This window comes from Carassius gibelio, chromosome A11, assembly GCF_023724105.1.
Source record: "Carassius gibelio isolate Cgi1373 ecotype wild population from Czech Republic chromosome A11, carGib1.2-hapl.c, whole genome shotgun sequence".
Classification (NCBI taxonomy): Eukaryota; Metazoa; Chordata; class Actinopteri; order Cypriniformes; family Cyprinidae; genus Carassius; species Carassius gibelio.
Genome location: NC_068381.1, coordinates 10,892,096 through 10,919,297, shown reverse-complemented (window position 1 = coordinate 10,919,297; position 27,202 = coordinate 10,892,096). Strand labels below are relative to the sequence as shown.

The window sequence follows — 27,202 nt, the reverse complement described above, 5'->3', positions numbered from 1 at the left end:
TTCATTATTTAATGTGCACTCTGTCTCTGCTCAGCCCCATAACAACTGGCCTCCTTTTCCTCTCCTGCTGTCTGAACCAGAACTGTGGACCAGGTCCTGTGACTTCTAGGGCATCAAACCCATGCAAATGAGTTCACATGGTCAGTGTCACATATTTGCTTCTTTGATTAGTGACCTAGAAATATTGCAGTAATAAAAATAAATAAATAAATAAGATTACATTATAATTATTTAGAATCATTTTGGACCCCTTACACAAAGCATATTCCTACATTTTTCAAAGATTTTACAAAGCAGATCAGAAGTAACTTCAGAGCTGAGGGAAACTCATTGGCTCATTGGGGAGTCTGGAACCTCTGTCTGAAAACACAAAAAAAGGAATTTGATCTCAATTTTCCAATTCCTGAGTGGGAGCTTTTTAGGGTTAATTTGCATATGTCCATCCCAACCTCAATAGAGTTCTCATTTGTTGTGATGATTTTATCCAATTTAAAGTTAGAAACCTTCTATTATCATGAAGACCCACTCTTAGCCAAATCCCTAACCTAACCATGATTGTATTGTTATTGGAAAAACCTATTAAAGTTATGTTTGCATATGATCCAAGTAACACAGTATCATATGATTTCACCAGCAGCTGTCATGAGTGTGTTAGCAAAGTATGAGCTTTTAATCAACAGATTTGAAAACTGATACTGTTCAGTAGAAATCATTTCCTTTTTATAAATCATCAAATTTCTGAGACGTCGAGTTTTATTGGCACTTTTTACATCTAGTGCAAGTACAAAATTTAATACTTAAAGGGAAAGTTCACCCAAAAATAAAAATTATGTCATTAATGTCTCACGCTCATGTCGTTCCAAACCCGTAAGACCTCCGTTCATCTTTGGAACACAGTTTAAGATATTTTAGATTTAGTATGAGAGCTTTTTATCTCTCCTTTGAAAATGTGTGTACGGTATACTGTCCATGTCCAGGAAGGTATTAAAAACATCTTCAAAGTAGTCCATGTGACATCAGAGGGTCAGTTAGAATTTGTTGAAGCATCGAAAATACAGAAAATATTAAGTCTGTCTGCTTCACACTGAATCACACATTCGCAGTATCATCAGCTCCTCGTTTCTCGAATCGGACGCGTCTGACAGAAACGATTCTCTGTTCAGTGTACTGGTGATCCGAAAACCGATGCAACTGGTTCTTGACTCGAGAACGAGTCAGTCTTTCATTCGGTGTTCATCTTCAGTTCTCTCTTCACAGCAGTTCAGTCAGTGTACTGTTTGAGTAAATTAATTACTCCGGGATATTGGTTTGTTTGAACTCAGAGGGAGTGTCAGCCACATTAAAAAAGTTAACAGCTTAAGTCATTTGTGGATTAATGCTTATTGGAGATGCGAACCATTTCAAACGATTGAGTTCGATTCGGTGAACTGGTTCAAGATAACCGGTTAAATCGAATGATTCTTTCGCGAACTGGATATCACTACACTTGAACGCGCTCACAACAGACCTGGAAGAGAAGACAATGCTGAATAAAGTCGTAGTTTTTGTTATTTTTGGACCAAAATGTATTCAAAAAATTATAACTGACCCTCTGATGTCACATGGACTACTTTGATGATGTTTTTATTACGTTTCTGGACATTGACAGTATACCGTACACACAGCTTCAATGGAGGGACTGAGAGCTCTCGGACTAAATCTAAAATATCTTAAACTGTGTTCCGAAGATGAACGGAGGTCTTACGGGTTTGGAACGACATGAGGGTGAGTTATTAATGACATAATTTTAATTTTTGGGTGAACTATCCCTTTAACTGCAAACTGTGTTTGAGAACGGAGTTATATGTTGTGGTCAAATGAGCTCAGTAAATCAATAAGTGAAAGATTTAAATAAAATGATGGTAAGCAGTGAACAACACTACACACATATTATTTATCCACTTGTATATTATTCCATATTATCCCAAGATTTGATATGATGTGTAAAAAAATATATATATTTTTGTCATCATTTTTCTCAACATATCTCATGAAAAACCATCCACCACACCCCAAAATATCCAATTGATTTTATTTATTTATTTTTTTAATCAAAGAGTCACATTAGCCAAATCCGAACCAGCCCAGAGCGTGTCTATGTGAGACACAACATCTCATTTTCATGAGCTGCTGAGAGCAAAACAAAGCCTGATATGAATCTAAAGTATAATTTGAGCCTAGTGCTCGCTGTCTTAAATGTTAATGCTGACTGGAAGTCTCTGATGAATGATGTGGAGTACAGCACCTCTGGCGGTGCCCTCTGAGGCAGAGAGTGATGTGCATGCATTATTACAGAGCTGTGCCAAGATACGGCAGGTGTTCAGCCAGGATCTCTAATTACATCCAGCCAAGGATATGGAGAGCATCAATCTTAGATCAGAATCAGAATTTGTAATCAAAAAGTTTTTTTTATTTATTATTATTTTAGTCAAAATAAAATATGTGTTTACCTCACTAATCAGATAACTCGTGAATGTTTTCAATTGCTTTCTGAATGACAATATGGCATTGCTATAGGAATACCTGTCTCATTACTCATCACTCAGACTCCTCCCACTGTAGACCTCTCCCATCAGCCATGAACATTCAGTGTTAAAATCAATTTCTCATCTTATATAACATAAACATCTGTCACAACAACAGTAACTGGCTCATTGGTGCTCAGATGAAATTACTTAGTATATTGTACATGAATGTAGGAGTTTAGGGTTCGGGCACCCTTGTAGATTTACATTGAAAGAGAGAGTTTACCCCAAAAGTTGATTCAAACCTGTATGTATTTCTTTTTCTTCAGATAACAAAAGATGTTGTGAAGAATGTTCCAGTTGTTTTTGTCCATGAATTGGACGTCACTCGGGTTTAGAAGAACATTGGACCCCACTGACTTTCAATTCATGGACAAATAAACTATCCAAACTATTATTCTAAAAGTCAAGTATCATCACAAATAAGAACATTGTGATCAACAAGCTAGTACGCCTACTCAAAAATGATGTAGGATCTACATTTAAACAGTTTGCTCTCAGAAATTGCTAGTAAATTTTACAATTACAAAGAAATGTCAGGTAACACATTGAATTAAACAAGAAATTTTGAAGTAGAAAAATTGAAAAAGTATTGTAAATTTTATTGTAAAACTAATAATCCTAATAAAACTAATAATTTTTTATCTTGGTTTTAGATGGAATAGGAAAGCAGTGGAGGAAAATAGCAGCGGTGTGATGTGGAAGTACTTGGGAAGGTTCCATATGGGGCTCCAGCATTCGGGCTAAGATGCAGAGGTTTGATAACATACCCTGGGAGACATTTGTGACAGTCATTGGGATTTATGGTGAACTGCACAAGAAAGGAAATTACATTGATCCTAAAGTGATCTGAAGTACTTATAGCCATACAGAGAGTCTCTATAAGAGTGATGCTATGGAAATTCATTGAGTACTGTTTTTAAAACATTCTTCATATACTCTTCATGTAAAGATGTGTCTTTTTGACCATTTTTAAAATATCATTTATTTTCCTTATTCTTGACGTTCTCCTCAGTCTCTCTCCCTCAGGGTTCTCCCAACTGAGTTTTATAGGGTCTCGCTCAGACCTCAGCTCACATCTACCCATTACTCTCTCTGGCTTTCTCTCACATGGCGTATCTATCTCTCACTCCCTCAGGAGCTCAGCAGGCTTTGTGGCTGCTTATTAACTTTTATGGAATTATTTATTTCTGAAATTGGATTTTCTCAACTCACTAAAGAAAGGAGATTAGCTGGCTACTCTTACATGCACCAGAGATTTTCTGGCCCGAAACTTACCTTGAATGTTTAAATGAGGACAATTGGTTTAGATGGCAAGTTTACCTGTCTCTTTCCAGAAGTTTTTTTCTTATTCTCTGGTAGAAATCAAATCACATTAGCCTGTGGTATCTGTAAATTTAGATCAATGCTTGGAGATAAAAAAAACTGCTTCTGTCTATAACTGTTGGTGCAAGATAAATTAAAGTGATTATATTTTGAATATGGATACTTTTCATATAAAAATGCATCAATTTGCTACAGGAGGCCTTTGTTCACCCTCCCGAGACATGTGAGACACTTTTTTTATTTTATTTTATGGATGGGCACTTTTTATTTAACTTCTTTTGGAATGAAGCAATGCACACCTGCTGACTGCAATGATAGAGCTTGAAAGATCAAAGATAACTTTTAATATAACTCTGACTGGATATGTATGAAAGAATAAAGTCATATACACATAGGATGCCTCTGGGGTGAGTAAAATGCAGCCTAACTTTAATTTTTGTGTGAACCCTTTAAGTATGAATTATGGTTAATGGCATCTTTGAAAAGACAGAGATGCATATCTGAGGGAAACATGTTGAAATGAGCCATATTGGATGACTTGGATAACAACTGACATGGCTATGGGTGTTTTTTTTTTTTTTTCAAAGTAAGAGTCTGTCCCAGACACTGATGTAAAACATTCAAGTTTAAAGTTAAATCATCGGCTCAATGGTTCAGGAATGTACATTTTATATAAAGCTTATGTTATTAATTGTATTGCAATCATTTATGAATCTACCTACTCTGAAATATAGCAGACAACATTCTAGTTTAACTCAGTGAATAGTGTCCTATATGTACTTGTGTAAGAAAGTGCTTAATATTTAGACTTGCATTCTCCTGTCTCCATAGAGTTACTTTCACTATAATTGGTTGTGGGTGGCAGCGTGGTTAAGCCTGATTTGGGACTGGATTGTTGCCTGGTTTCTGCATAGCTCCAGAACAGAAATAGAACGGCACCTATTAGTTTTTATCTTGCCATGTATCCTGTAACGAGTCGAACAAACAGCCCATTACACAGTTAGCTTTGCACTGTTAGCTGTTCACAGCCCTCATAAGAATACACATTCAGAGCCTATCTCCCAATCACCTCATTTTGAGTACTCATTTAAGACAGAGGGACATAGGGATGATCAGTGGCTCAGGATCCTGTGATCCCATGTCTTCACGACAGTGTGAAGTAAGAGACCTGGCCTCTTGACATAATCAAGACCAAAGCAAATACTAATGCTGTATACATAATTACAACAGCATCTGTAGTGTTGAACTTGAGGTGGAGCATTGACAGATCACACCCTAGAGGTTTAGCGCAATGTTAATGAATTGTAAGAATCAACGTAGCTGTCCATCAGCAGATTTGGATTTCATGCTTGGATTACGGTTTGTGTACTATAGGGGCTTTTGCTTGGTGATATTACAGGAAGCAGATATTCAGTCATTCTGTCTGAGGCATGATTGCATACTTCAAAAGAAAGTGTGTATATGTCACCTCTCATCCCCTTTCAGGCTCTTTTTTTAATTTGACTTCAGAGCAGCAAGATAAAACAGATACTGCCACCTGGAAAAAAAGGAAGAAATTTTTATTAAAACATTTTTTTTTGTAAAATACACAAGCCTTTGAAGTTTCTCATTCATGCACATTGTGTAAAATCCTAAGTCTCATTTACTACTCATTTACTTAATATGAAACAAGATAACACTATAAAACCTTCAAATTAATTACAGTTATGCAATCGTTACTTTGTTTACCATGGGACACACAAGGAGTTTTCTCCAACATGCTGTGACTGAAAACAAAACCATAAAATACACCAAGTTCAAGCATATTGCATGCTTCGTTAAATACGAAGCAGTTTTACTCAAGATGCCCTTAAAGTAGATACAAAAAGATTATTATAACCAATGTCCATCACAAATGCGGAATGAAATCTAAACATTTTTTATTTTTCTTCTTTTCACTAACATTTATGTAAAAAAAAATTAAAAAAAATAACTGTCAACAATAAAAACAGCTTTCTTCTTAAAAGTCCGTAGATATCGCCATTATTTTTTATGACTGTTATGGTCTGTTATACATGGTCTCCAACAAGCAGAAGTGATGAGACCTGTTTTCCGGGTTTGGTCAGGTGGCCTAAATATAATATTATCAGTTATTAACAACTTAAAACTCTGCTCTGCGCCTCACACAAAGATATTGTATACTGACCGAAACATTTGAATAGAAGTGTATTAAAAACCCTGATCTATGAAAACCAGGGAGATCCCCCTGCAATCTAATTAGGAGTCAGACATTAAAACAGTGAGCTGTGTGCTGGGATAATTGATTCTTTCCACTCTGTGCACACAAAGCAACTAGACAGCAGGAGATACCCAGTTTTGTCAACATTGGGCGATGTGCCTGCTTTTTAAAAAAGGCACCCCAATGAAGCTACATAGATTGTGCCAACGGACATCCCACACACAAAGGTACACCACATGCATCCCAGTGTGTATGGGCATGACTGAAAAACCTCTGGTTTGTATGAGTGGGTATAGCCTGGCAGGTCAGTGGGAAATCATATCCGCTTTGTCTCACCACACTTTTTGGCTGTCATCAGAGGAACAGTCTAACTGTCTCTCTTTCTCTTCTGGCAAAATTGCATAAACCTTGATAATTACCCTCTTCCTTTGAGAGTTATCAAATTGAACTACTCTCCCGCTGCTTTGCTAATTACTTTGATAGGTTTAGATAGACATTAGCAACAGGGGGATATGACAGAAGTGAATAATTCCCCTTACCTTTCTTTGATTTTAAAATTCAATCTAATTTCATGTGTATGCTTTGTTTTAAGCCTGCTTTATTTATGGTATCATCCATGTTGGAAACAGGACTGCAGAACATATCAGCTCATGAGCGTTCAGGGTGATTAAATGATTGAGCTGTAACACCTTTATTGATGTCCATTCACCGTAATGTTGAAGCCAAGACTGTGTGTCGGCAGAGTCATTCACTAGTACAATTTACAGCCAGTTTTATAGAGGTTGGGTCAGGCTCTCATCAAGCACTTTTAGCTTTTTTGTAGCCCTTTCCTCCCTCAAGCAGATTCTATGCGAACCTCTCAATCAGTGGTGGTAACCACCTCCGTTGGTCTGTTTGTGAATGTAACAACCATTGTAATTGGCAGGGAAGTAAATGGAGGGGAAAAGCAGTGGAAATTGTGGGAATGGTAATAGTCTTTTTTATGGATTACAGATTACGATCATCAAAGGGGCAGCTGAGAGGGTCCAGTATCGCCTCAGGATAAAAGACGCATACATTGGCCCCAATGACAGCGTCATTAACGAAATGAGCTTTAGTGATGCCTTATAAATGGCCAGTTAACAAATGGAGGGGAAAAGTGGCTATTGTAACCAGATGCCACCATATAATGATTAGGTAATGTATTAGCTAAATGTATATACAGTATGTGGGAACTGTGTGATACTACCTTGGCAAACTGCATATTTTGTTTCTAACCAAGTTCCATTTTCATTCACTTGCAGATGTGTTTTTTGTTTGTTTGTTTGTTTGTTTGTTTGTTTTGATTGCATTAAAGGTATACATGTTATGCATTCAGTGATATTCTCTGAAAGTGAACTTGATATTGCTAGTGCCATGTTCTGTTGATATACTTTTCAAACAACAGGGGTACTATGTTTTATATTTTTTGGCCTGCATGCCATGTCGTTGATTCTTGTGAATTGGCATTTAGGGTCCAAGGAATGGTGACATCAAGAAGATACTTTAAACAGTTGTGATAGCAGGTACCTTGACAAGCTTTATGCATATTGCTGACAAGCTGTTAATTCTCATGTCTATCTGTGGCTTAACAGTTAGAGCTATTGGAATGACTGGAAATAATGGCACAGCAGGCCTTTATTCTTTGATCAAAGATACCATCCATCCATCCATCCATCCATCATCTTCCGCTCTAGCCACTTCTTCCAGCTGTTCCGGGGGGACCCCGAGGCATTCCCAGGCCAGCCGGGAGACATAGTCCCTCCAGCGTGTCCTAGGTTTTCCCCGGGGCCTCCTCCCGGTGAGACGTGCCTGGAACACCTCCCTGGGAAGGCGTCCAGGTGGCATCCGAAATAGATGCCCGAGCCACCTCAGCTGGCTCCTCTCGATGTGGAGGAGCAACGGCTCTACTCTGAGCTCCTCCCGCGTGACCGAGCTTCTCACCCTATCTCTAAGGGAGCGCCCAGCCACCCGACGGAGAAAGCTCATTTCGGCCGCCTGTATCCGGGATCTTGTCCTTTCGGTCATGACCCACAGCTCATGACCATAGGTGAGAGTAGGAATGTAGATTGACCGGTAAATCTAGAGCTTTGCCTTACAGCTCAGCTCCTTCTTCACCACGACAGACCGGTACAGCGACCGCATTACTGCAGAAGCTGCACCGATCCGTCTGTCAATCTCACGTTCCATCCTTCCCTCACTCGTGAACAAGACCCCAAGATACCTGAACTCCTCCACTTGAGGCAGGAACTCTCCACCAACCTGAAGTGGGCAATCCACCCTTTTCCGACTGAGAACCATGGCCTCGGACTTGGAGGTGCTGATTCTCATCCCAACCGCTTCACACTCGGCTGCAAACCGTCCCAGTGCACGCTGAAGGTCCTGGTCTGAGGAGGCCAACACGACAACATCATCTGCAAAAAGCAGCGACGAAATCGCATGGTCCCCAAACCGGACACTCTCTGGCCCTTAGCTGCGCCTAGAAATTCTGTCCATAAAAATTATGAACAGAATCGGTGACAAAGGGCAGCCCTGCCGGAGTCCAACATGCACTGGGAACAGGTCTGACTTACTGCCGGCAATGCGAACCAAGCTCTTGCTCCGGTCGCATAGGGACCGAACAGCCTTAAGCAGGGGGCCGCCGACCCCATACTCCCAGAGCACCCTCCACAGGATGTCGCGAGGAACACGGTCGAATGCCTTCTCCAAATCCACAAAACACATGTGGACTGGTTGGACAAACTCCCATGAACCCTCCAGCACCCTGGAAAGGGTATAGAGCTGGTCCAGTGTTCCACGACCGGGACGAAAACCACACTGTTCCTCCTGAATCCGAGGTTCCACTATCGGCCGAATTCTCTGATCAAAGATACATTTATTTATTTAGTTAAAGGGGCAGCTGTGGCCTAATGGTTAGAGAGTTGGACCTGTAACCTGAAGGTTGCAGGTTTGAGTCTCGGTGCTGGCAGGAGTTGTAGGTGGGAGGGAGTGAGTGAACAGCGCTCTCTTCCACCCTCAATACCCATGGCTGAAGTGCCCTTGAGCAAGGCACTGAACCCCCGGGTGCTGGATATATAGCTGCTGACTGCTCTGGGGGTGTGTTCACTTCTCACTGCTGTGTTTGTGCACTTGGATGGGTTAAATGCAGAGCACCAATTCTGAGTATGGGTTTCCATACTTGGCAAAAGTCATGACTTTAGTTGTTGCTGATTCTAAAGGTAAATTGGTGGATTTAAATATGGTAAAATGTGTTATGAGCTAATAAAAGTCCTATTGGTGGATGAAGGCATTATCAAATTAACATAAATTCTTAAGAAACCAATACAAAGCAGACAGGGCATTTCTAGAATTATATGACTGACAGGAGGTTCAATTCTGAGGAAATCATGGGTTGTTAGAGGTTGTTGATGATTAAAGATATGCATGCACAATTAGAAGACAATGTAATGGAAATGAGACTGAACAAGTTTCACCAGCTGTTTCAGCAGTTTGGCACTTGTGTGTGTTAGTGGGTGGATTTATTTCTGTTAAATGTGTGTGTTTATGGTTATGTGAGTGTGATAAACTGCTTTTGATATGGATTACACATTATGTCCAAATTCGGCAAGACTGAAAAGAATGATAATGAACTGTCCAGGAATACATCTTTAGTACTTAGTACTTACTAATAGTAAATATGAAAATAGAGAAATACTGAAAAAAAAGAAAGAGAGATGTATAATGTTTTAGCTGTGGTATTCCCTGGTATGCCAGCGGAGACATTGATTATGCCTTGGTTGTGCCCAAAATAGAGCATGATTAATGACATTTGTTTACACATCTGAATTTTAAAAACATTTAAATACAGTACAAGTAAAATGTGATAAAAAAATAATAATCTAGTTAAAAATTGTTCAATTTAGTAGCTACTAAAACTTGTTTTGATGTGTTCTTTTACTGTTAATGAAAAGTTAACTTATTAATCCCTTACAGTATCCAAAACATGTCAAGGTCCACAAAACTGTTTCATGGCTAATTAACTGTTTCTTTTCCTGTATAGACAATCAGAGCCATTTATATCTGAATAGCTGAGTTCTTATATATGAAGACTCGGGTCCGTGTGCTGGGAATCGGACCTTGTCTAATTCCTCTTTTCAAGTTCACATCCATTCCTGCTGTTCTTAAAGCCCTTGTGTGTTTTTGGCAACGAGGCCTGTAACATAGATTTTGGAGGGGCTACCATTAAGCCTGCTTATCTAACCACAAAGAAAAGGAAGGGGGGAGGTAGAAGAGGATTCGGATGAGGAAAGTCAGAAAAGGAAAACGTCAGCCAGCCGCACATCCCCAGGTACAATCTCCAACGAAGATGAGAAAATCCCTACAGTGGCCACACTGACAGTGGGAAGCTGAAACATTAGAAAAGATTTGCTGAAACATTAGCCACATTTCAATCCAGACACAAAACTCATCTGTTTAGCTGTGCATTTATTGAATGAGCACTGTGCTGTGTCCGATCTGATGCACTGTATTTTATGTATAATCATTTTAATAATCTTAAAGGGGGGGTGAAATGCTATTTCATGCATACTGAGTTTTTTACACTGTTAAAGAGTTGGATTCCCATGCTAAACATGGACAAAGTTTAAAAAATTAATTTGTACGTTTAAAGGAGTATTTTTGTTCCAAAAATACTCCTTCCGGTTTGTCACAAGTTTCGGAAAGTTTTTTTCGAGTATGGCTCTGTGTGACGTTAGATGGAGCGGAATTTCCTTATATGGGTCCTAAGGGCACTTCTGCCGGAAGAGCGCGTGCTCCCGTATAGCAGAGCACTGAGAGCACAACAGACTTCACTGATCAGAGTGAGAGCGTCACGAAATGTCACAAAAGCAGTGTATTTTTGGTTGTCAGGGCAAGACAACCCTGCACAGATGAGATTACCAAAAAAAAAAAAAAACAGCATTAAGGTACCAGTGGATGGAGTTTATTTTTACAGAGCATCAACGGAGTTGTGCAAGTGTTTTTGTTTGTTCCCTGCATTTCGAAGATGATTGTTTTACAAACAAGGCCCAGTTTGACGCCGGGTTTGCACATCGTTTATTTCTTAAGGATAATGCAGTCCCAACGAAAAAGGGTCACGATCGTGTGTTGGAACCGCATGCCGTGAGTAAAACTGCTTCAAATATCTCTGTGTTGTTAACTTAGCTATTGGTGCGTAAGCACATCAAGTAAACAACATGCGATGTTGTCATCAAACTGCACTTTCCACATGTACAGCTTAAAAAAAAAAAAAAAAAAGACGACATAAAGTGGAACTTAGTCATTTTCCAAAACCGTTAAGCAAATATATACAGTTTTAGTACATACCACATAGAGACGTCGTTGCTGATGCTGCTCTTGTTCAATTTCAGCCTCTGGATCTGTGTCACAGCTTCCAAACGCTCTCAACACAAAAGCCTACTGGCGCTCGTGATTCTTTAGCTCCGCCCACACGTCACGCCTCCAGCCGGTCGTGGTTTTCCGGGAAAAATCAGTACAGACTATCTTTCTCTTATGAATATAATAAAACTTAAGACTTTTTGGAGTTATAAAGGATGCGGTACTACTCTATAGGTACTCAAGATTAACGGGATGTTGAGTGAAAACGAGCATTTCACCTTCCCTTTAAGCTTTTAAATTCATTTTAAAATAATTTTTTAAAAGTTTTTAATGTATAATTATTTTACTTCCTTTTATAGGAAGCACTCTGAATTACCATTGTGTATGAAATGTGCAATATAAATAAACTTGCCTTGCCAAACGTTCATGTGCAGGAATCCACAGGGGTCAGAGGCATTAGATGTGATAATTATGCTTTCTGCTGTGAGCTGGAAGTGCTCTTTTGTGAGAGCAATATTGAAGCTAGTGTTACCGAATGGATGCACTCAGGGTTATTATGGTTTGAAAATATACCTAGTTTTTGTTTTTAGTTTTATTTCATTATTTATTCCAATACAATTCCAATAGAGTGTGTTTCATTTTAATTGTCCAAAACATATTCTTTGAAAAAGCAGTTTGTATTTAATTTCAGTATTTTATTTTCTTTACATTACATTGTTACGCCGACAGATGATGAAAAGTGACTCATTCAGCCGATTTGTTCAAAGGGGTGATTCATTCAGGAACTGAATAATCGGCCATCATATGCACAGTCACGACCATAATCGAGTCATTGAATCTTTCGATCAACCAGTTAGTTTGAAATACTAGAACAGAACACCACTACTTCGTATTGTGCAAAGTGTGTTTTAACTGATTTCAAAATAAAGTTTAGTTTTTTGTTTTCGCTCTCTTCTAAAATGGATGACCGACGGAAAAGCAACGAAATATCCATGTTTGAGGAAAAGTTTGTACATGAAAAATACCTTAAAATTACATTCAAATTATAACCAAGCCCAACAAGAAGCTCACACACATGATCCTAGAACACTTTATTACAAAATGCTTTATTCAGAGACCAATAAAATGCAAATGCGCAGTGCAAATACAATATGTTTTTAGTTCACATCATCATCAGTGCCATACAATTTTATATGTAATTTAAATGCATGCATTCCCGCTTGTTGGACTCCATTCTTCTATTAAAACAATTTAAATGTTAATTAATTAAATAATTTTGACTGCTAATTTTTGCAGCAGTTTTCAATAAGGATCTACAACGTTGATTTTTGAGGAAGGGATGCATGTTGTTTCTGGCTGGATCACTCACACATTTGCTGTGTGACCATGAAGATTCATGTGTTTCTTTGTATTCACCACTGAGCCAGCTTACTGAAATAAGAAACCAATATTGTCTGTAATCATCATTAAATCAGGGCCATTACCCTTATCCTCTCCCCCAAGTCATTTAGAGGAGACAAGAAAAATTGAAAGTATTAAAAGAAAATAAATGATGTGAACTAGCATCCTGTAGTGTGGCAGAAAGCAGATTGTGTGGAAAACTGATACGAATTGTTGGACACAAACAAACAAATATTTCCCTACAGACACATAGTAGATGTTACTTTGAGGAAAACATAAAAATAAATGTAATGCAATGTAATGGTTTTATTGGGATGCACATTTTGATGAGCAGCATGGTCCAGCTCTCAGTTTCTCTACCCTTAAGGATCTGAGGTACCACTTTTCTGTCTGCATTAGAATATATAAATCAAGTAACCAGTAGTCATTCACCCCCCATATTTCTTTCTCACTCTTACTTTTGACAGAATAGGATGAGTGGGGCCAGTGCTCAAGCTTTGTTTTAACATTCCCCATGTTTTATGGTCTAAAATAGGTTCTGAATCCCAGGTTTCCATCTTTGATGTGGCCCCTCTGTCCTTCTGTCACAGGACAAACAGAGGGCGGTAAAGTGGCCTTAAACACGAGGGTGACCCCCGCATATATCCCCCACTGGCTACAGAGATCAGGACCACCACGCTTGCTTAGTGAATGTCAAATGGTTGCCTATGGATACAGAGGGCGGGAACTGGATTCCTCTGCTCCTGATGGCAGGAGTACCACACATTTCATTTGTTAATCAGTCACCATTGAGACCATGCAATTAGTAGTACCCAGTACCTAGGGTTCCTGTCTAGTTAACTGTGATTTTTAACCTCATAGTAGCAACAGTGCACACATTCAATTATTTGACGCATTTGCTGTCTTGCTTCTTTTTCCTCCATTTGTTCTTGTTTGAAAATTGTATTAATGTCCTTAGTCTTCAGAGGAAGCACTAAAACATGACTTTTCATCTGTGCATTACTAGCCCATCAATACGATAACAAGCAGATGATTATGATCATTAAGTGTTACTCTGACCTTTCTTTGCTGTTGTTCGAAGTAAAAAACAAAAAAAGACTCTTTATAAACTCACTCAGATATCAGTTAAAAATAGCTGGAGGAAGCTGGATTTAAATAATACATTTTAAAATATTTTATGTGCTTATACAGAACGTCTAAATTCATATTCTAGATTCAAAATATGAATGACAGCATTTGTGGCATAATGTTGATCACCACCAAATTTTGGGCAAATGTTTGGAGCAGAAACGCTAGTAAACACTTTCATGCCAAAATCATGTTAAATTGCATTTTGTTCACATTTTGTGGCTTTATTTTTTAAGAAAAGTAAATTATTGTTTTTTTATTGCCTATTGTGTTCACACAGTGCTGACATGCAGCTTTTCAACTATCATACTGCTTATCAAGGCAGAAAACATCATTTGCTTATGATAATTGTATGTTCAATATTTGCCCAATGAAAATGTCCCTCTGCAACTGCTCACAGTATCATTAAAACTCACAAATAAATTGTTGTAGGTGCCATGGCCTATATGTTCCACTCCAAGCAAGTAGGGAATGATGGATACTGATTTTGACCAAATCCAAAGCAAGACCGTTTGGCCACAGTCTACCACAAAAAGCGCCTGATGTACAGTATTCAACTGGAGAATCCACATATCCCCACCTGACTTTAAACTAGCTGGCAGATAAAGGTCTTCTCCATGAAAGAGGCTTGTCAGAACATTTGCATCTGAATGCCAACTGCTGTTGGCAAATTCAAGGAGACTTTATAAAGTTTGCATACTGAATCGGAGGGTGGATGCACATTCCCCAAGCCATGCCAGCATACGGTAGTTATGAGGGCAGGAAGTAGACTGATGGCAGTACTTGAGAGGCCCAGGGCATGAAAGTCGGGTCAAGTGCACCCTATTTCACCTGTGTCTAATGGCTCTTTGCGGTTTCTGTTGTTGAAGAAATTCTGTAAAAAAAAAAAGAAAAAAAAAGAAAAAGTCTGTCAGTAGTGCTTGCATTCCTACAGAGATACTTTTCTTTGGTCAATTTTTTTTTTACATTTGTTATAGAAACCAGCCTGCTTTTAAAACTTAAACAAAACAAAATTATATAAAATCAAAAGAAAAAAAATTCTTAAATGTTCAATAGCCAGTTGTACAGATTAATATGTAATGTAAGCAAAAAATAAATAAATACAAAATACAAAAATAAAACTATAGCTGTAAATATAAATATAAATGTTAATATTAATCTTTATATTTATTGCCAGAAAAAATTGAGTCTATAAAATTTATTGTTTTTTATGCTATATAAAATTTTTTACTTGTCTTAAGAATAGACCTTATACACTTTTTTTCTAGATTTATGTTTAAATAAGAAACATGGGGCAAGAAAAAAATAACATAACTTGTTTTCAAGAATATATTTTGTAATAAGTATTTCACTTTAATAGACTGGAAAAGGACCTGCACATTGCCATTAAAGTAAAATGACTCGACCTAAGCATAGGAGCTTGATAAAAATCCTAATTTTAGATGAAAAACTCAGATGGCACTTAGAGGCTTTTGCATCTGAACTCTTCATATATATATATTGCTTTAAGTCCTCTTTGGAACATTTTCAATGCAATATTTTTGAATAATAATTTTAATAATACATTTCTAGCTCAAACCTAAAAAATTTCATTGCATATTTTTCCCTACATTTGAATGAGATTTGATATGAAATTTAAAACTGGTTTTCTGAGGTCCAGATTGTTTACTTTTTTCTCCAGAATTCATTATATGCCTAGATTTGCCATATCATGTCATCCCAATTTACAATGCAAGCTGAGCAAAATGCTGACAGCAGCAATAAGAGGAACTTTGCACTAAAGGACAAGCTGGCATGCAGAACGGTACATCAGATACAGAACATCTGATACTGGAACCATTTTACCTTAAGCCCCTGGTCATAAATTATTCTCCCTGGTGTGGCGGTAATGAAGAGCCTCTAAAATCACACGAGATTGCTTGAAACATATCTCTCCCATCACCAAGCAAGTGTTTAAAGAATCTGTAGCAATCAGTATGTCACAATTAACATTGTAAACATTCCTTTTAAAGATGAAAACATCTCTTGTTTGTCCAGCTAGAGCTATTTAAGATTTAACTCTTTTCTCAAGCTGTTGTTTTTATCAGTTGCCAGCAATGAGTCCTGGGGAGGGAGGAGGGGGCCTGGGATGAACAGAGCAGCCAAGAGAATTTAAAACAGGAGACCCCCAAGGTCAGACCTCATCCATTCCCCTGAGAGAGAACAATGACGGAGAAGAGAACGGGAATTAACATGGACTGAATGCAGCTGTATGAGTGTTTGTGAGGGTATGAGAGGAGATGGTAGGAGAAATGGAAAGAGAACGAGTGACAAGAAGAGCATAGATGCAGGACTAAAAGCTGTCAGATATAGGAAAAAATCCCCTTGGATAATTTAAGAAGTGAAGGTCCAGGGATGAGCAGTGGGAGACTCTCAAGGCATTTCATGCAGAAAGTTTTGGCTTCTAGTTTGGAGGGTGAACTTTGTGTGGTCACCTCTGCCCTGAAGACTGCAGGGTGGCTGGATCTACAGCACGCTTGGCCTTGATCGCTCTGAGGTAAGATTATGAGACTTAACCTCTGGACATCACCAAGGTGTTCATATTTCTGCTGCTATAGCCTGTGTGTTCTGAACTTGAAGAAAATAAACTAGCATGGAGCTTCATGAGAGGGATGCTTCCCTGTGGATTTGTGTTTCAGATGTTGAGGCTATGGGAGATGGGTTTCCTGTGGTCTCCAAAACAAACAGTAATTCCTATCTTGGCTCATGTTTCCTTGAATGTAACTCATCACAGTTGGTGGTGTGGTGGGTTAATGCTGTGTAAAGAAGCTACAAAATCCTTGTATTGTATTTGGTTATCTGTTATCAGACTTGTTGACCTGCTCAGAGGACAGAGAACAACTGCATGGGTTTAACCAAGTAATTGTGGCATGTTAGAGGTGCTTTGTACTTGTACCGATTTGGCAAATTGACTGCAATTTACATCTTGTTGTATGTGTATTGCTGCTTTCATAGTGAAAAATGTTTCTCTTTGGCTTCAGTGAATCATAAATGCTGGTCATAATTGTAACAGGTCATGAATATGGCAGCAGTTCCACCTTTAATTTGGCAAATTCTTTAACTGCACATTAATCAGTTGTTATCAATTGTTCTGTTCTGATTGACATTTTGGAAAACACACTGGTACTGCAACCTGTAAATAATAAAATGCAATTAAACAAAATTATTCATTGGATAGTGAAGTAAATAGATTATCTTTAAGTGCAAGAAAAATGCATCCTATGTGTTTATGTGTAATGTCAAAGGCCGCGTGATGAACTCACTGTATTATCAATGACAATTATTCTGTCACTTGTCTTTTTTATGTCAAGATGTATTGTACTTTCATGCGTTTAGCCAAGTGTAAATAAAAAAAAATTACCATTGTAATTTTTCCAGCTTTCAGTGTTAATAATTTTTCATAATTAATTTTGGGCTTTTTCCTTTGCTCTGGTACTATTAAGAGTCCAGCGTAAAATCCTGAAGCAAATCCAAATCCATATACTTAATTATAGTCCCTTAAGCATTTTCTCATGCATTAAAAACTCCCCCAGCTCTGGCTGTGAGGTCAGTTTAAGCATGTATCTACACATTTCCAAGGCTAATTTGTATCAGATATCACATACCCTCCCTTTGCTAATCCATTAACACCCAACTGTCTTCTCTAAGAATGACCCTTTCCTCTTCTAACCTTTGGCTCGTATCATTCACCCTCTCTCTGACTCCTTTTGGCCTGTAGCCTGCTGTCATTAGAATCCACACCATGTGTTCAACCGAGCTGATCGTTACACTTCGGGAATGAGTCGGTCTCTATGCATCATTAATGATTAATTAATGCCAAGGATCATAAATAAGATCATTTATATGGACAAGCTCCTCAGTTACTCTGCCAGTGGTGAGCAGAACCCCAAAGGAGTAGAAGTGAAGGGTCATTTGAGAAGGAGTGTGTGTGTGTGTATGTGCCACTGACAGTAAATTCCTGTTTGAGTCAAGACTATCTGGGCCCATATTCTTAAAGCTTCTAAGAATCCTCTCAGAGAGCTCCTAATTTAGCTTAAAAAGTCTAACTAGGAATCTATCTATCTATCTGTCTATCTGTCTGTCTAGAAATATAGACAGACAGACGGATATATATATAGGTAATAAAAAAAAAATATATATATATATATATATATATATATTATATATATATTAAAGTCCTCCTCTTTACTTCTAACGCTTTTTGACCTTAAGAGCTCTTTTAAGGTTTAAGATACGTAATGAATCACTTTTATCTTTACTAAGATCAGAAATGCACGTTTCTAAGAATTTTCCTAGAATTTTGTCACTTGGAGCAACTCTTTGCTCTAAGAATTTTAATGAATATGGGCCCATATCATGTATTGTGAAACCAAGCTATGTTTATACAATATTATACAATATTAAATGGACCTCAGGGGCAGAACAAATTTTTAACAAATTATATGGTCCCTATGTGAATTCCACTTACACTTATTTTGTTTTCCAGGCTAAGAAGAAACCATGATCTTTCTAACGAGTGTGGGAGGTGGAAGACAGGTTAAAGTCATGGCAGTTGGGACGAGACTGGCCACCCTTCTCTTTGTCTTCATCCTGACTTTCCTTTACCCCTCCGATGGAACCATGTACCTATCTGGCAAGAGACTGAGGTCTCGTCTTCAGAGGGATCGCCGAAATGTTCTTCCAAACATCATTCTCATTCTTACTGATGACCAGGACATTGAACTCGGTGCGTTGGCCATTTGTGTTTCTCTTTGTGTGTGGGTTATGTTTTTGTGTTTCTTGTGAGTATGTGCATACTGTGACATCATGTATGAGTTTATACAGAGTATGATTCACAATTCATTATCATATAATTTTATTATTTTCTTAGCAGAAGGGCATTTTACACATTCAGTCCAGTAACATCAGCCAACTACTGAGGTTCTATGTGCCAAACATGTTGTTTTTCTACTCGTTTTTTGGCACTTTAATCACTAAAGTGGCAAGATAATGGCCTTGCTGCTGGTCTTTGTTCGGGCTTTTCATTCAAACCCTTTTAAGGAGGAAATTTATGGTCAAGCATCTGTTACATAAAACAATCTGGATCTCTTTTTCTCTGTTTCCCTCTTTTTCGAATCTACATATATTCCCCGTTTTTCCCTAAAGGCTCAATGCAGGCCATGAACAAAACAAAGCGCATAATGATGCAGGGCGGCACTCACTTCTCCAATGCGTTTGCCACCACTCCAATGTGCTGCCCTTCTCGATCATCCATCCTGACTGGGAAATATGTGCACAACCACCACACCTACACCAACAACGAGAACTGCTCATCACCATCCTGGCAAGCTCACCATGAACCGCACACTTTTGCTGTCCACCTCAACAATTCAGGCTACAGGACAGGTTAGTAGACAGCATGTATTTGGGTGCAGTATTTTTACAACAGTAAGCTATGTTCACAAACTGCTTTCAGTTAAAGCAGTGATCCTCAAATCTGACTCACGAGATCCACTTTCCAGCAGAGCTTAGCTCCAACCCTAAATAAACAAACCTACCTGTGATTTTTTAACTATCCTGAAGACATTGATTAGCAAACTCAGGTGTGTTTGATCAGGGTTAGAGCTAAACTCTTCTGGACAGTGGATCTCGCAAGCCAGATTTGAGGATCAAATTTAAAACCAAAAAATAACATTTGCTGGAATTTTACTCACCCTCAGGCCATCCAAGATGCAGATGAGTTTGTTTCTTCATCAGAGCAGATGTGGAGAACTTTAACATTACATCACTTGCTCAGCAGTGGATCACCTGTAGTGAATGGGTGCCATCAGAATAAAAGCCCAAAAAGCTGATTCAAAATATCACAATAATACAAAAGTAATCCACATAACTTTTTTCTGATTCAGACAAGATGACATTTTCATTGGAGAAAGCTGGATATAGGACTCATATTTTTACCAGAAGCAACAGTTTGAAGTTAAAAATGTCTTCATGGTAGATTAGTTTATTACAAAAACATAGCTTTTTCACAGGTGTTTATTCAAATTAAGGAATTGAGAATGCTAATTGAGTCGACCAGATTACTTTGAGTGGATTGCTGTTTTTAGCAACTGTTTGAAATCTGACAGCACCCATTCATTACAGAGGATCCACTGGTGAGTAAGTGATGTAATGCTAAGTTTCTCCGATACTGTTCTGACTTGGTCTGAGGGTGAGTACATTCTCAGCAAATTAAAATGTTTGGGTGAACTATTCCTGCCTGACATTTTTTTTTATCTCAAAATAAATGCTTTCTGTTACAGCCTTCTTTGGCAAGTACCTGAATGAGTACAATGGCTCTTATGTGCCTCCTGGTTGGAGAGAATGGGTAGCACTGGTGAAGAACTCTCGTTTCTACAACTACACACTGTGCCGGAACGGTATCCGAGAAAAGCATGGCACCAACTATCCAAAGGTTGTCTCATGTCTCTTTTCAAAGAGCATGACTGAACACAGTATATATATATATATATATATATATATATATATATATATATATATATATATATATATATATATATATGAAGAGTTCAGATGCAAAAGCCTCTAAATGCCATCTGAAATTTTCATCTAAGATTGGGATTTTTATCAGCCTCCTATATTTATGTTCAGTTATTTCACTTTAATAGCCTGGAAAAGTACCTGCACATTGCCATTAAGGTAAAATGACTCAACCTTAGCATAGGAGCTTGATAAAAATCCTAATTTTAGATGAAAATTTCAGATGGCACTTAGAGGCTTTTGCGTCTGAACTCTTCATATATATATATATATATATATATATATATATATATATATATACATATGTATATATATATATATATATATTCTGCAGTAGAGTTTGTCTACCTTCAGATCATTCACAGTATTTACCCAACATATTTGGGGTTGCGAAATGTATTAGTACCATACAGGCTGGCAAACAATATTAGATATTTAAGATATTGGCTATGTTCCTGGGGTGTTTAAACACTGCTCTTTGGAACTTTCTATTCATAAAAGAATCCTGGAAAAAATATTTCTACAAAAATATTAAGCAGTATGCTTTCTATGATTTCTAAACTGAAAATGTTCATAAATGTTCCACAAGGGGTGGAGCTGACCACTATATAAGTCGGCTCTGAGTCTGAGTGCCACAACGTCAGAATTTTAATCCTGCATTGACTAAGATCATCTCCTCACTGACTCTGCAAGCAAGAAGCCAAAGTTACATTAGTAACATGAGCGTTTCTTGAACACCAGATCAACATACTAGAATGATCATGTGACATTTCTGTAGGATCATGTGACACTGAAGACTGGAGTAATGGCCATCACAGGAATAAATTGCATTTTAAAATGTATACAAATAAAAACTATAATTTATATAAGTAAATTCACTTTTGTTAAGCATAAGAGACTAATGTTATTTATTTTGCAGGACTATCTCACTGATGTAATCACAAATGACAGCATCAACTACTTTCGTATGTCAAAGAAGATATACCCACACAGGCCTGTAATGATGGTCCTGAGCCACGCTGCCCCGCATGGGCCAGAGGACGCAGCTCCTCAGTACAGCAGCGCCTTCCTCAATGCATCTCAACACATGTAAAACTTTCTATTTCTCTTCACCTTTCTTTCCCTCACACACCTACTGAGAGAATTGTCAGACTGCATGAACAGCTTTATGTGGTCTTATAAATCAAAATTTTTCAGTCTTTAAGCACTCAAATATTCTCTGCCATTTGAGATATGACCACCTACATAATGCTCACTGTATAGTTCTTTAGCCACTATTCTCATTTCACAGTAGCTACTTTTAATGAACCAACTATGACTTATTTGCTCTTGGTTTATTGCAGGAACACAGGTTTGATTATATATTCTCTGTACATTAACTGTTTCCGTAGCGCCTCCAGCAAATGCGTTTATTAGGCTATATAGGCTCAAGAGAGATATACAGTGCTATTAGTATAATATCATGATTTATTTGTTGCATCGGTGTTCATTTGTATGTTCCATTAGATGTATAATCTCCATGACTGGTGCATGTATTGTTATTTTTGTTTGATTTGTGGAGCGTTCCATTACTCTGTCATTTTTCTTCTCCTATATGTTGTTCTAAATTAGAATACACATATTTTGAAACACATGCCCAATTACAAGTTTGATGTTATTTTATTACAAATTTTTATGATAATTTTTAGCTTTGCATTGCAACTTTATGTGCACACCAAAAGATGACAAAAACCCTTTGGATATGATGTTAAGTTTTATTCCTGGACTGTAACGTGTATAAAACATTTGTAATATCTTCCAGTGGTACAGAAAACAGGTTTTAACAATTCTGAAAAATGTCCCACACAGAACCCCAAGTTACAACCATGCCCCAAATCCAGACAAGCACTGGATCCTGCGGTACACGGGACCCATGAAGCCTGTGCACATGCAGTTCACCAATATGTTGCAGAGAAGGAGGCTGCAGACCCTGCTTTCAGTGGATGACAGCGTTGAGAAGGTCAGATCATGCTAACCTCACAATATAGCACATTAATTATATTTTATACAAAAATTAGTTCTATTTCTTGTATTTGATTGGCAGTGTGGTGTTCTGAGAGTGCTGCCACTACTGGGATGTTTTTATCACTCCATCAGTCTGTCCATTATCAGCGCAAATATTTCAATAGTAGTGCAAATTCTACAGTTTACATCATTACACTAGTAGCTGACTGCAAATGACTGAATGAGTGAGTCATTTGAATAATTTGTTCAAAAACACTGATTTATTCAGGAACTAGAATTGATAGCTAGTCATTTTGAGTGAGTCATTAAATTATCACAGGAATAGTGTTTTAGAATATATTAATTTAGAAAAGTTATTTTAGTTTTTACAATGTTTTTTTTAAATCAAATAAATGCATACTCAGAACTCACTTTTTCTTCTTTAAAAAAATCTGATCAATATTTTTTCCCCACAGATTTACAATATGTTGGTGGAAACCGGGGAGCTGGATAACACCTACATTATTTACATGTCTGATCATGGCTATCACATTGGTCAGTTTGGGTTGGTCAAGGGCAAATCGATGCCTTATGAATTTGACATTCGAATCCCCTTCTACCTGAGAGGGCCAAATGTGGATGCGGGTGCCATGTGAGTCGAATATGTTAAGCTCACACCTTTACTGAGAAATGCTAAAAAAATAACACATTGCTGATTATTTGTGTTCTTTGGGATCTCCTGCAGTAATACTCACATAGTCCTGAACATTGACCTTGCACCTACCTTACTGGACATGGCCGGAGTGGATATTCCCTTGGACATGGATGGCAAGTCCATCCTCAAGCTGTTAGAAAAAGAAAGACCGGTCAACAGGTACTTATTGAATTGTGGTGGATAATGATACTATTGTCTTCTGAATTTGTTTTATATTTGATGCATGGAACATCGACACTTATTGAAATGAGCTGAGTCAACACTGAACTGACTTTAGCTGAATAACAGCAATGTTGTCTTCTGTAGAGCAGCTTATAACTGAATTGAACTCGTCTTCACGTTCTTTCAGTTTTACCAGGTTTCATTCCTACAAGAAGGCAAAAGTGTGGCGGGATTCGTTCCTAGTAGAGAGGGGGTGAGTACATTTGATCAGGCCAGATGAACCCATGCATTTTTAATTGAATGCCGTATCACAAACTCTTACACTGCATCGCTCCAAAAAAGATTTTTAACCCCAGAAATTGATTAGACATGACTCCATTAGAGAGGGACCAGATGGCACACTGACATCGGACACATCTGCATGTTTTGAACAAGGGCTGTATCTAATTCTTTGCTGTTTTTGGGTGGCAACCTGATGTGATCTCTTTCTGATCTACAGGAAGCCTCTACATAAGCTAGCAGATGGCAAAGAGGTGGAACAGAATTCGCTGCCAAAGTATCAGCGGGTCATTGACCTGTGTCAAAGAGCTGAGTACCAGACGCCCTGTGAGCAACCAGGGCAGGTAAATATTCACTTTCAATTTTCACTGCAAATTCACTTGATTATTTCCAGTGATTTCCCTGCTGTTCACCTGTCTAGTGCTTTCTAACTGACCACTCCTCCTCTGTGCAGAAGTGGCAGTGTATTGAGGATCACACTGGCATGCCGAGGCTGTATAAGTGTAAAGGGATGGCGGGCCTCTATGCACCTCGTGCTTTGGGCCTGATGGCTGCCAACAGGGGACAGATCAACGGAGCTCGTTCCGCATCATATCACTGTGATTGTCAGCCCACTGTACCTGTCAAGAGGAGGAAGTCACTCACTAAAAAGAGTGAGATATTTTATTGTTTCACACTGTGCAAGTGTCTCCCCCTAGTGGTTGATTATTTTCATATGCAAAAATAATATTGGTATGATTACTGGTAAAATAATGACAATATTGGTAAAAAAAAAAATTTTTGTTAGCAATATTTAAATGTTAATTCCAGAGTTGAAGACCAAGAAGAGTTTGCCACGTAATCGTTGGGCTCGCTCTGTCCCTTATCCCTTGGACTCAAATGTGTACACTCTGGACCTGGAGAAAGGCTACCAGCCCCTCAACCTCAACTCTAGCCTCATGCTAGGAAGAAAGCAGGCAGTGTATGGAGAAAATGTAGAATATAGCGGAATGGGACCCACTGACAACAACCCCGTCACACCACCTGCTGCTCTTAAAGTCACCTACAGGTACAACTCAGACAGTCTGTTACTGAGAATGATAACACCTAGTATCAGTGGAACTCTAATAACTTACTTTTTTGAAAAGTGGTGTCTATGAATGAGATAGACAACTGAAAAAATAACATTCTTTTTTTCTTTTTGGCACAGATGCTCAATACTGATGAACGACACAGTCAGGTGTGATGGTGGATTATATAAATCTCTACAAGCATGGAAAGATCACAAACTACACATTGAGCACGAGGTAAGAATATAAAGTTGTTTCTTAGATGATATGAATAAAAACATTCAGCCATGTGAAAGGTAGGTTATTTCTTAGATTTTACTTTAAACCACTTTTTGCTCTTCAAATAGATTGAGACACTGCAGACCAAAATAAAGAACCTCAGAGAGGTCAAAGGACATCTAAAGCAGGTTCGACCAAAACAGTGTGAATGCAACCAAAACATGTAAGCCTCCACTCTTACTTCATAAAAGTATTTTCATTTTCCATGCTTTCGTTTCACACAATTGAAATAATCATGTAACGTTTTCTTAAAGGTATCAATACAACAATAGGGCACTGTTCAAACTCAAATCAGGCCGGATGCATTCTGTCAAGTAGGTTTCATTCATCATTGGTCATAAACTGTAGGAAGACACCTTAACGCCTTATCACTAATGTTACAATCTAACATAGTTGACAGTTGATTACAGTTTATACTGAAGATATCCGCTGTTTTAATCTAGTAAAATGACCTCCAAAGATAAGAAACAGTGGCCGATGAAAGAGCAGAAACGCAGGAAGAAGCTGAGGAAGCTCCTGAAGCGCCTCCGTAATAATGACACTTGTAGCATGCCTGGCCTCACCTGCTTCACCCATGATAACCAGCACTGGCAGACCGCCCCCTTCTGGACAAGTACTGCATAGCATAGCGTTTCACAGTAGTTTTTTTATATTTCACACAAAAACGTATTAAATATGTTTGCTTAATTAAATAATGATGTAACTTCACTTATATAATCTTTTTTTGTTGTCAGTGGGGCCATTTTGTGCTTGCACCAGTGCCAACAATAACACTTACTGGTGTCTGAGGACTATCAATGAGACACACAACTTCCTGTTTTGTGAGTTTGCCACTGGCTTCCTAGAGTATTTTGACCTGAACACAGACCCTTATCAGGTAGGTCTTTCAAAAGCATTTATAAAAAAAAATTGTACACTTTTTTTTTTTATCGAAAAGTAATCATGGGGATTATCCCCCATCCTTTCCACTGTTGTTATTTTCTGTGTGCAGCTGATAAATGCCGTGAGCACAGTTGATCGTGATGCAGTGAATCACATGCACCAGCAGCTCATGAAACTGCGCAGCTGCAAAGGTCACAAAGAATGCAATCAGGAGACAGGTGAGTCATGCCACATGATGAATGTTTTGCCATTGATGTTGCATTACAACTTAATATCTATAAACATACATCTGTTACCCAATGAAACATCATTATGTCTTATAGGTGGTAAAGAAAGAAACTCTTTGTACGATTACAGGTATGGCTTCAGTCCTGTTTTTAATGGCTAATTAAAAAATATTTTTATTAATATGTGTTCATGTATTCAACCGTTCTGAAGGGATAAGATGTAAGATTTAAAAAAAAAAGTATTCATGTATTCAGCAAGTGAGAATTAAATTGATCAAAAGTGACAGTAAAATCAATTATAATACTACAAAAGATTTCTGTTTCATAAATAAAATAAAGCACTTTCTATTCAGCAAAATATCATGATCTCTAAAAATAAATATTGAGCAGCTCAACAGTTTTTTAGCATTGATAAAAATAAGAAATGTCCTTTGAACAACAAATCACCATGTTAGAATGATTTCTGAAGGATCATATGACACGGCAGACTGGAGTAATTGCTGCTGAAAATTCATATTTGCCATCAGATATAAATTAGTTTTTTTAATATATTAAAATAGAACAGTTATTTTTAAATTGCAATAATATTTCATTAGTTTCTAGTTCATTTATATTTTCCATTTTTTTAATCTTTGTTATATGTGTTTGTGTTTTTGCTGGCATGGGGTGCTGTGTGTGCGGTCCTCATGCTTCAGGCCTCTTCATCGTCGAAAGAGGCCAAAAGTGAAGAAACCGTCCTCCAAATCAATGTAAGTTTGTTTTTTTTGTACACACCATCTGCTTTCTATAATTGAGCCAGCCAGTTATCAGAATTAATCCTCAGTAGCCCTCTTCCCTCTGTCATACAGTGTATGTTCATGCTGTCCCGCACTGCATGAGCAGCTTTTCAATTCTCCTGACATTCCTTTTAGATGCATACGTGATAACGAATCCTTCATTACTGATAAAAAAGTGTGTTAGAGTACAGAGTGGTACAGAGCATCCCACTGCCATAATTACACATTGTCCTCATTATACTTAACATTCTTTTGCTTTATGATGTTCATAATCTGCTCAAA

General features: G+C 38.0%; 1 protein-coding gene across 2 annotated transcripts in view; it reads left to right on the top strand.

The window, feature by feature from the left end:
• LOC128022317 (extracellular sulfatase Sulf-2) overlaps positions 1-27,202 on the top strand; it is a 29,309-nt gene that overhangs the window by 1,073 nt on the left and 1,034 nt on the right. Inside the window, exons 1-20 of one of the 2 annotated variants that reach the window (XM_052609718.1) lie at positions 16,202-16,546; positions 18,536-18,775; positions 19,195-19,434; positions 20,331-20,482; positions 21,488-21,657; positions 22,417-22,567; positions 23,028-23,203; positions 23,297-23,425; positions 23,616-23,681; positions 23,928-24,051; positions 24,162-24,360; positions 24,518-24,755; positions 24,897-24,993; positions 25,104-25,198; positions 25,290-25,349; positions 25,479-25,648; positions 25,770-25,912; positions 26,027-26,135; positions 26,241-26,274; positions 26,840-26,893. In XM_052609718.1, the coding sequence (XP_052465678.1) occupies positions 18,550-18,775; positions 19,195-19,434; positions 20,331-20,482; positions 21,488-21,657; positions 22,417-22,567; positions 23,028-23,203; positions 23,297-23,425; positions 23,616-23,681; positions 23,928-24,051; positions 24,162-24,360; positions 24,518-24,755; positions 24,897-24,993; positions 25,104-25,198; positions 25,290-25,349; positions 25,479-25,648; positions 25,770-25,912; positions 26,027-26,135; positions 26,241-26,274; positions 26,840-26,893 (2,633 nt within the window). In that variant the 5' untranslated portion in view covers positions 16,202-16,546; positions 18,536-18,549. Of the gene's footprint in view, positions 1-16,201; positions 16,547-18,535; positions 18,776-19,194; positions 19,435-20,330; positions 20,483-21,487; positions 21,658-22,416; positions 22,568-23,027; positions 23,204-23,296; positions 23,426-23,615; positions 23,682-23,927; positions 24,052-24,161; positions 24,361-24,517; positions 24,756-24,896; positions 24,994-25,103; positions 25,199-25,289; positions 25,350-25,478; positions 25,649-25,769; positions 25,913-26,026; positions 26,136-26,240; positions 26,275-26,839; positions 26,894-27,202 lie in introns of those variants that run through there. The other variant, XM_052609717.1, reaches the window with a different exon arrangement.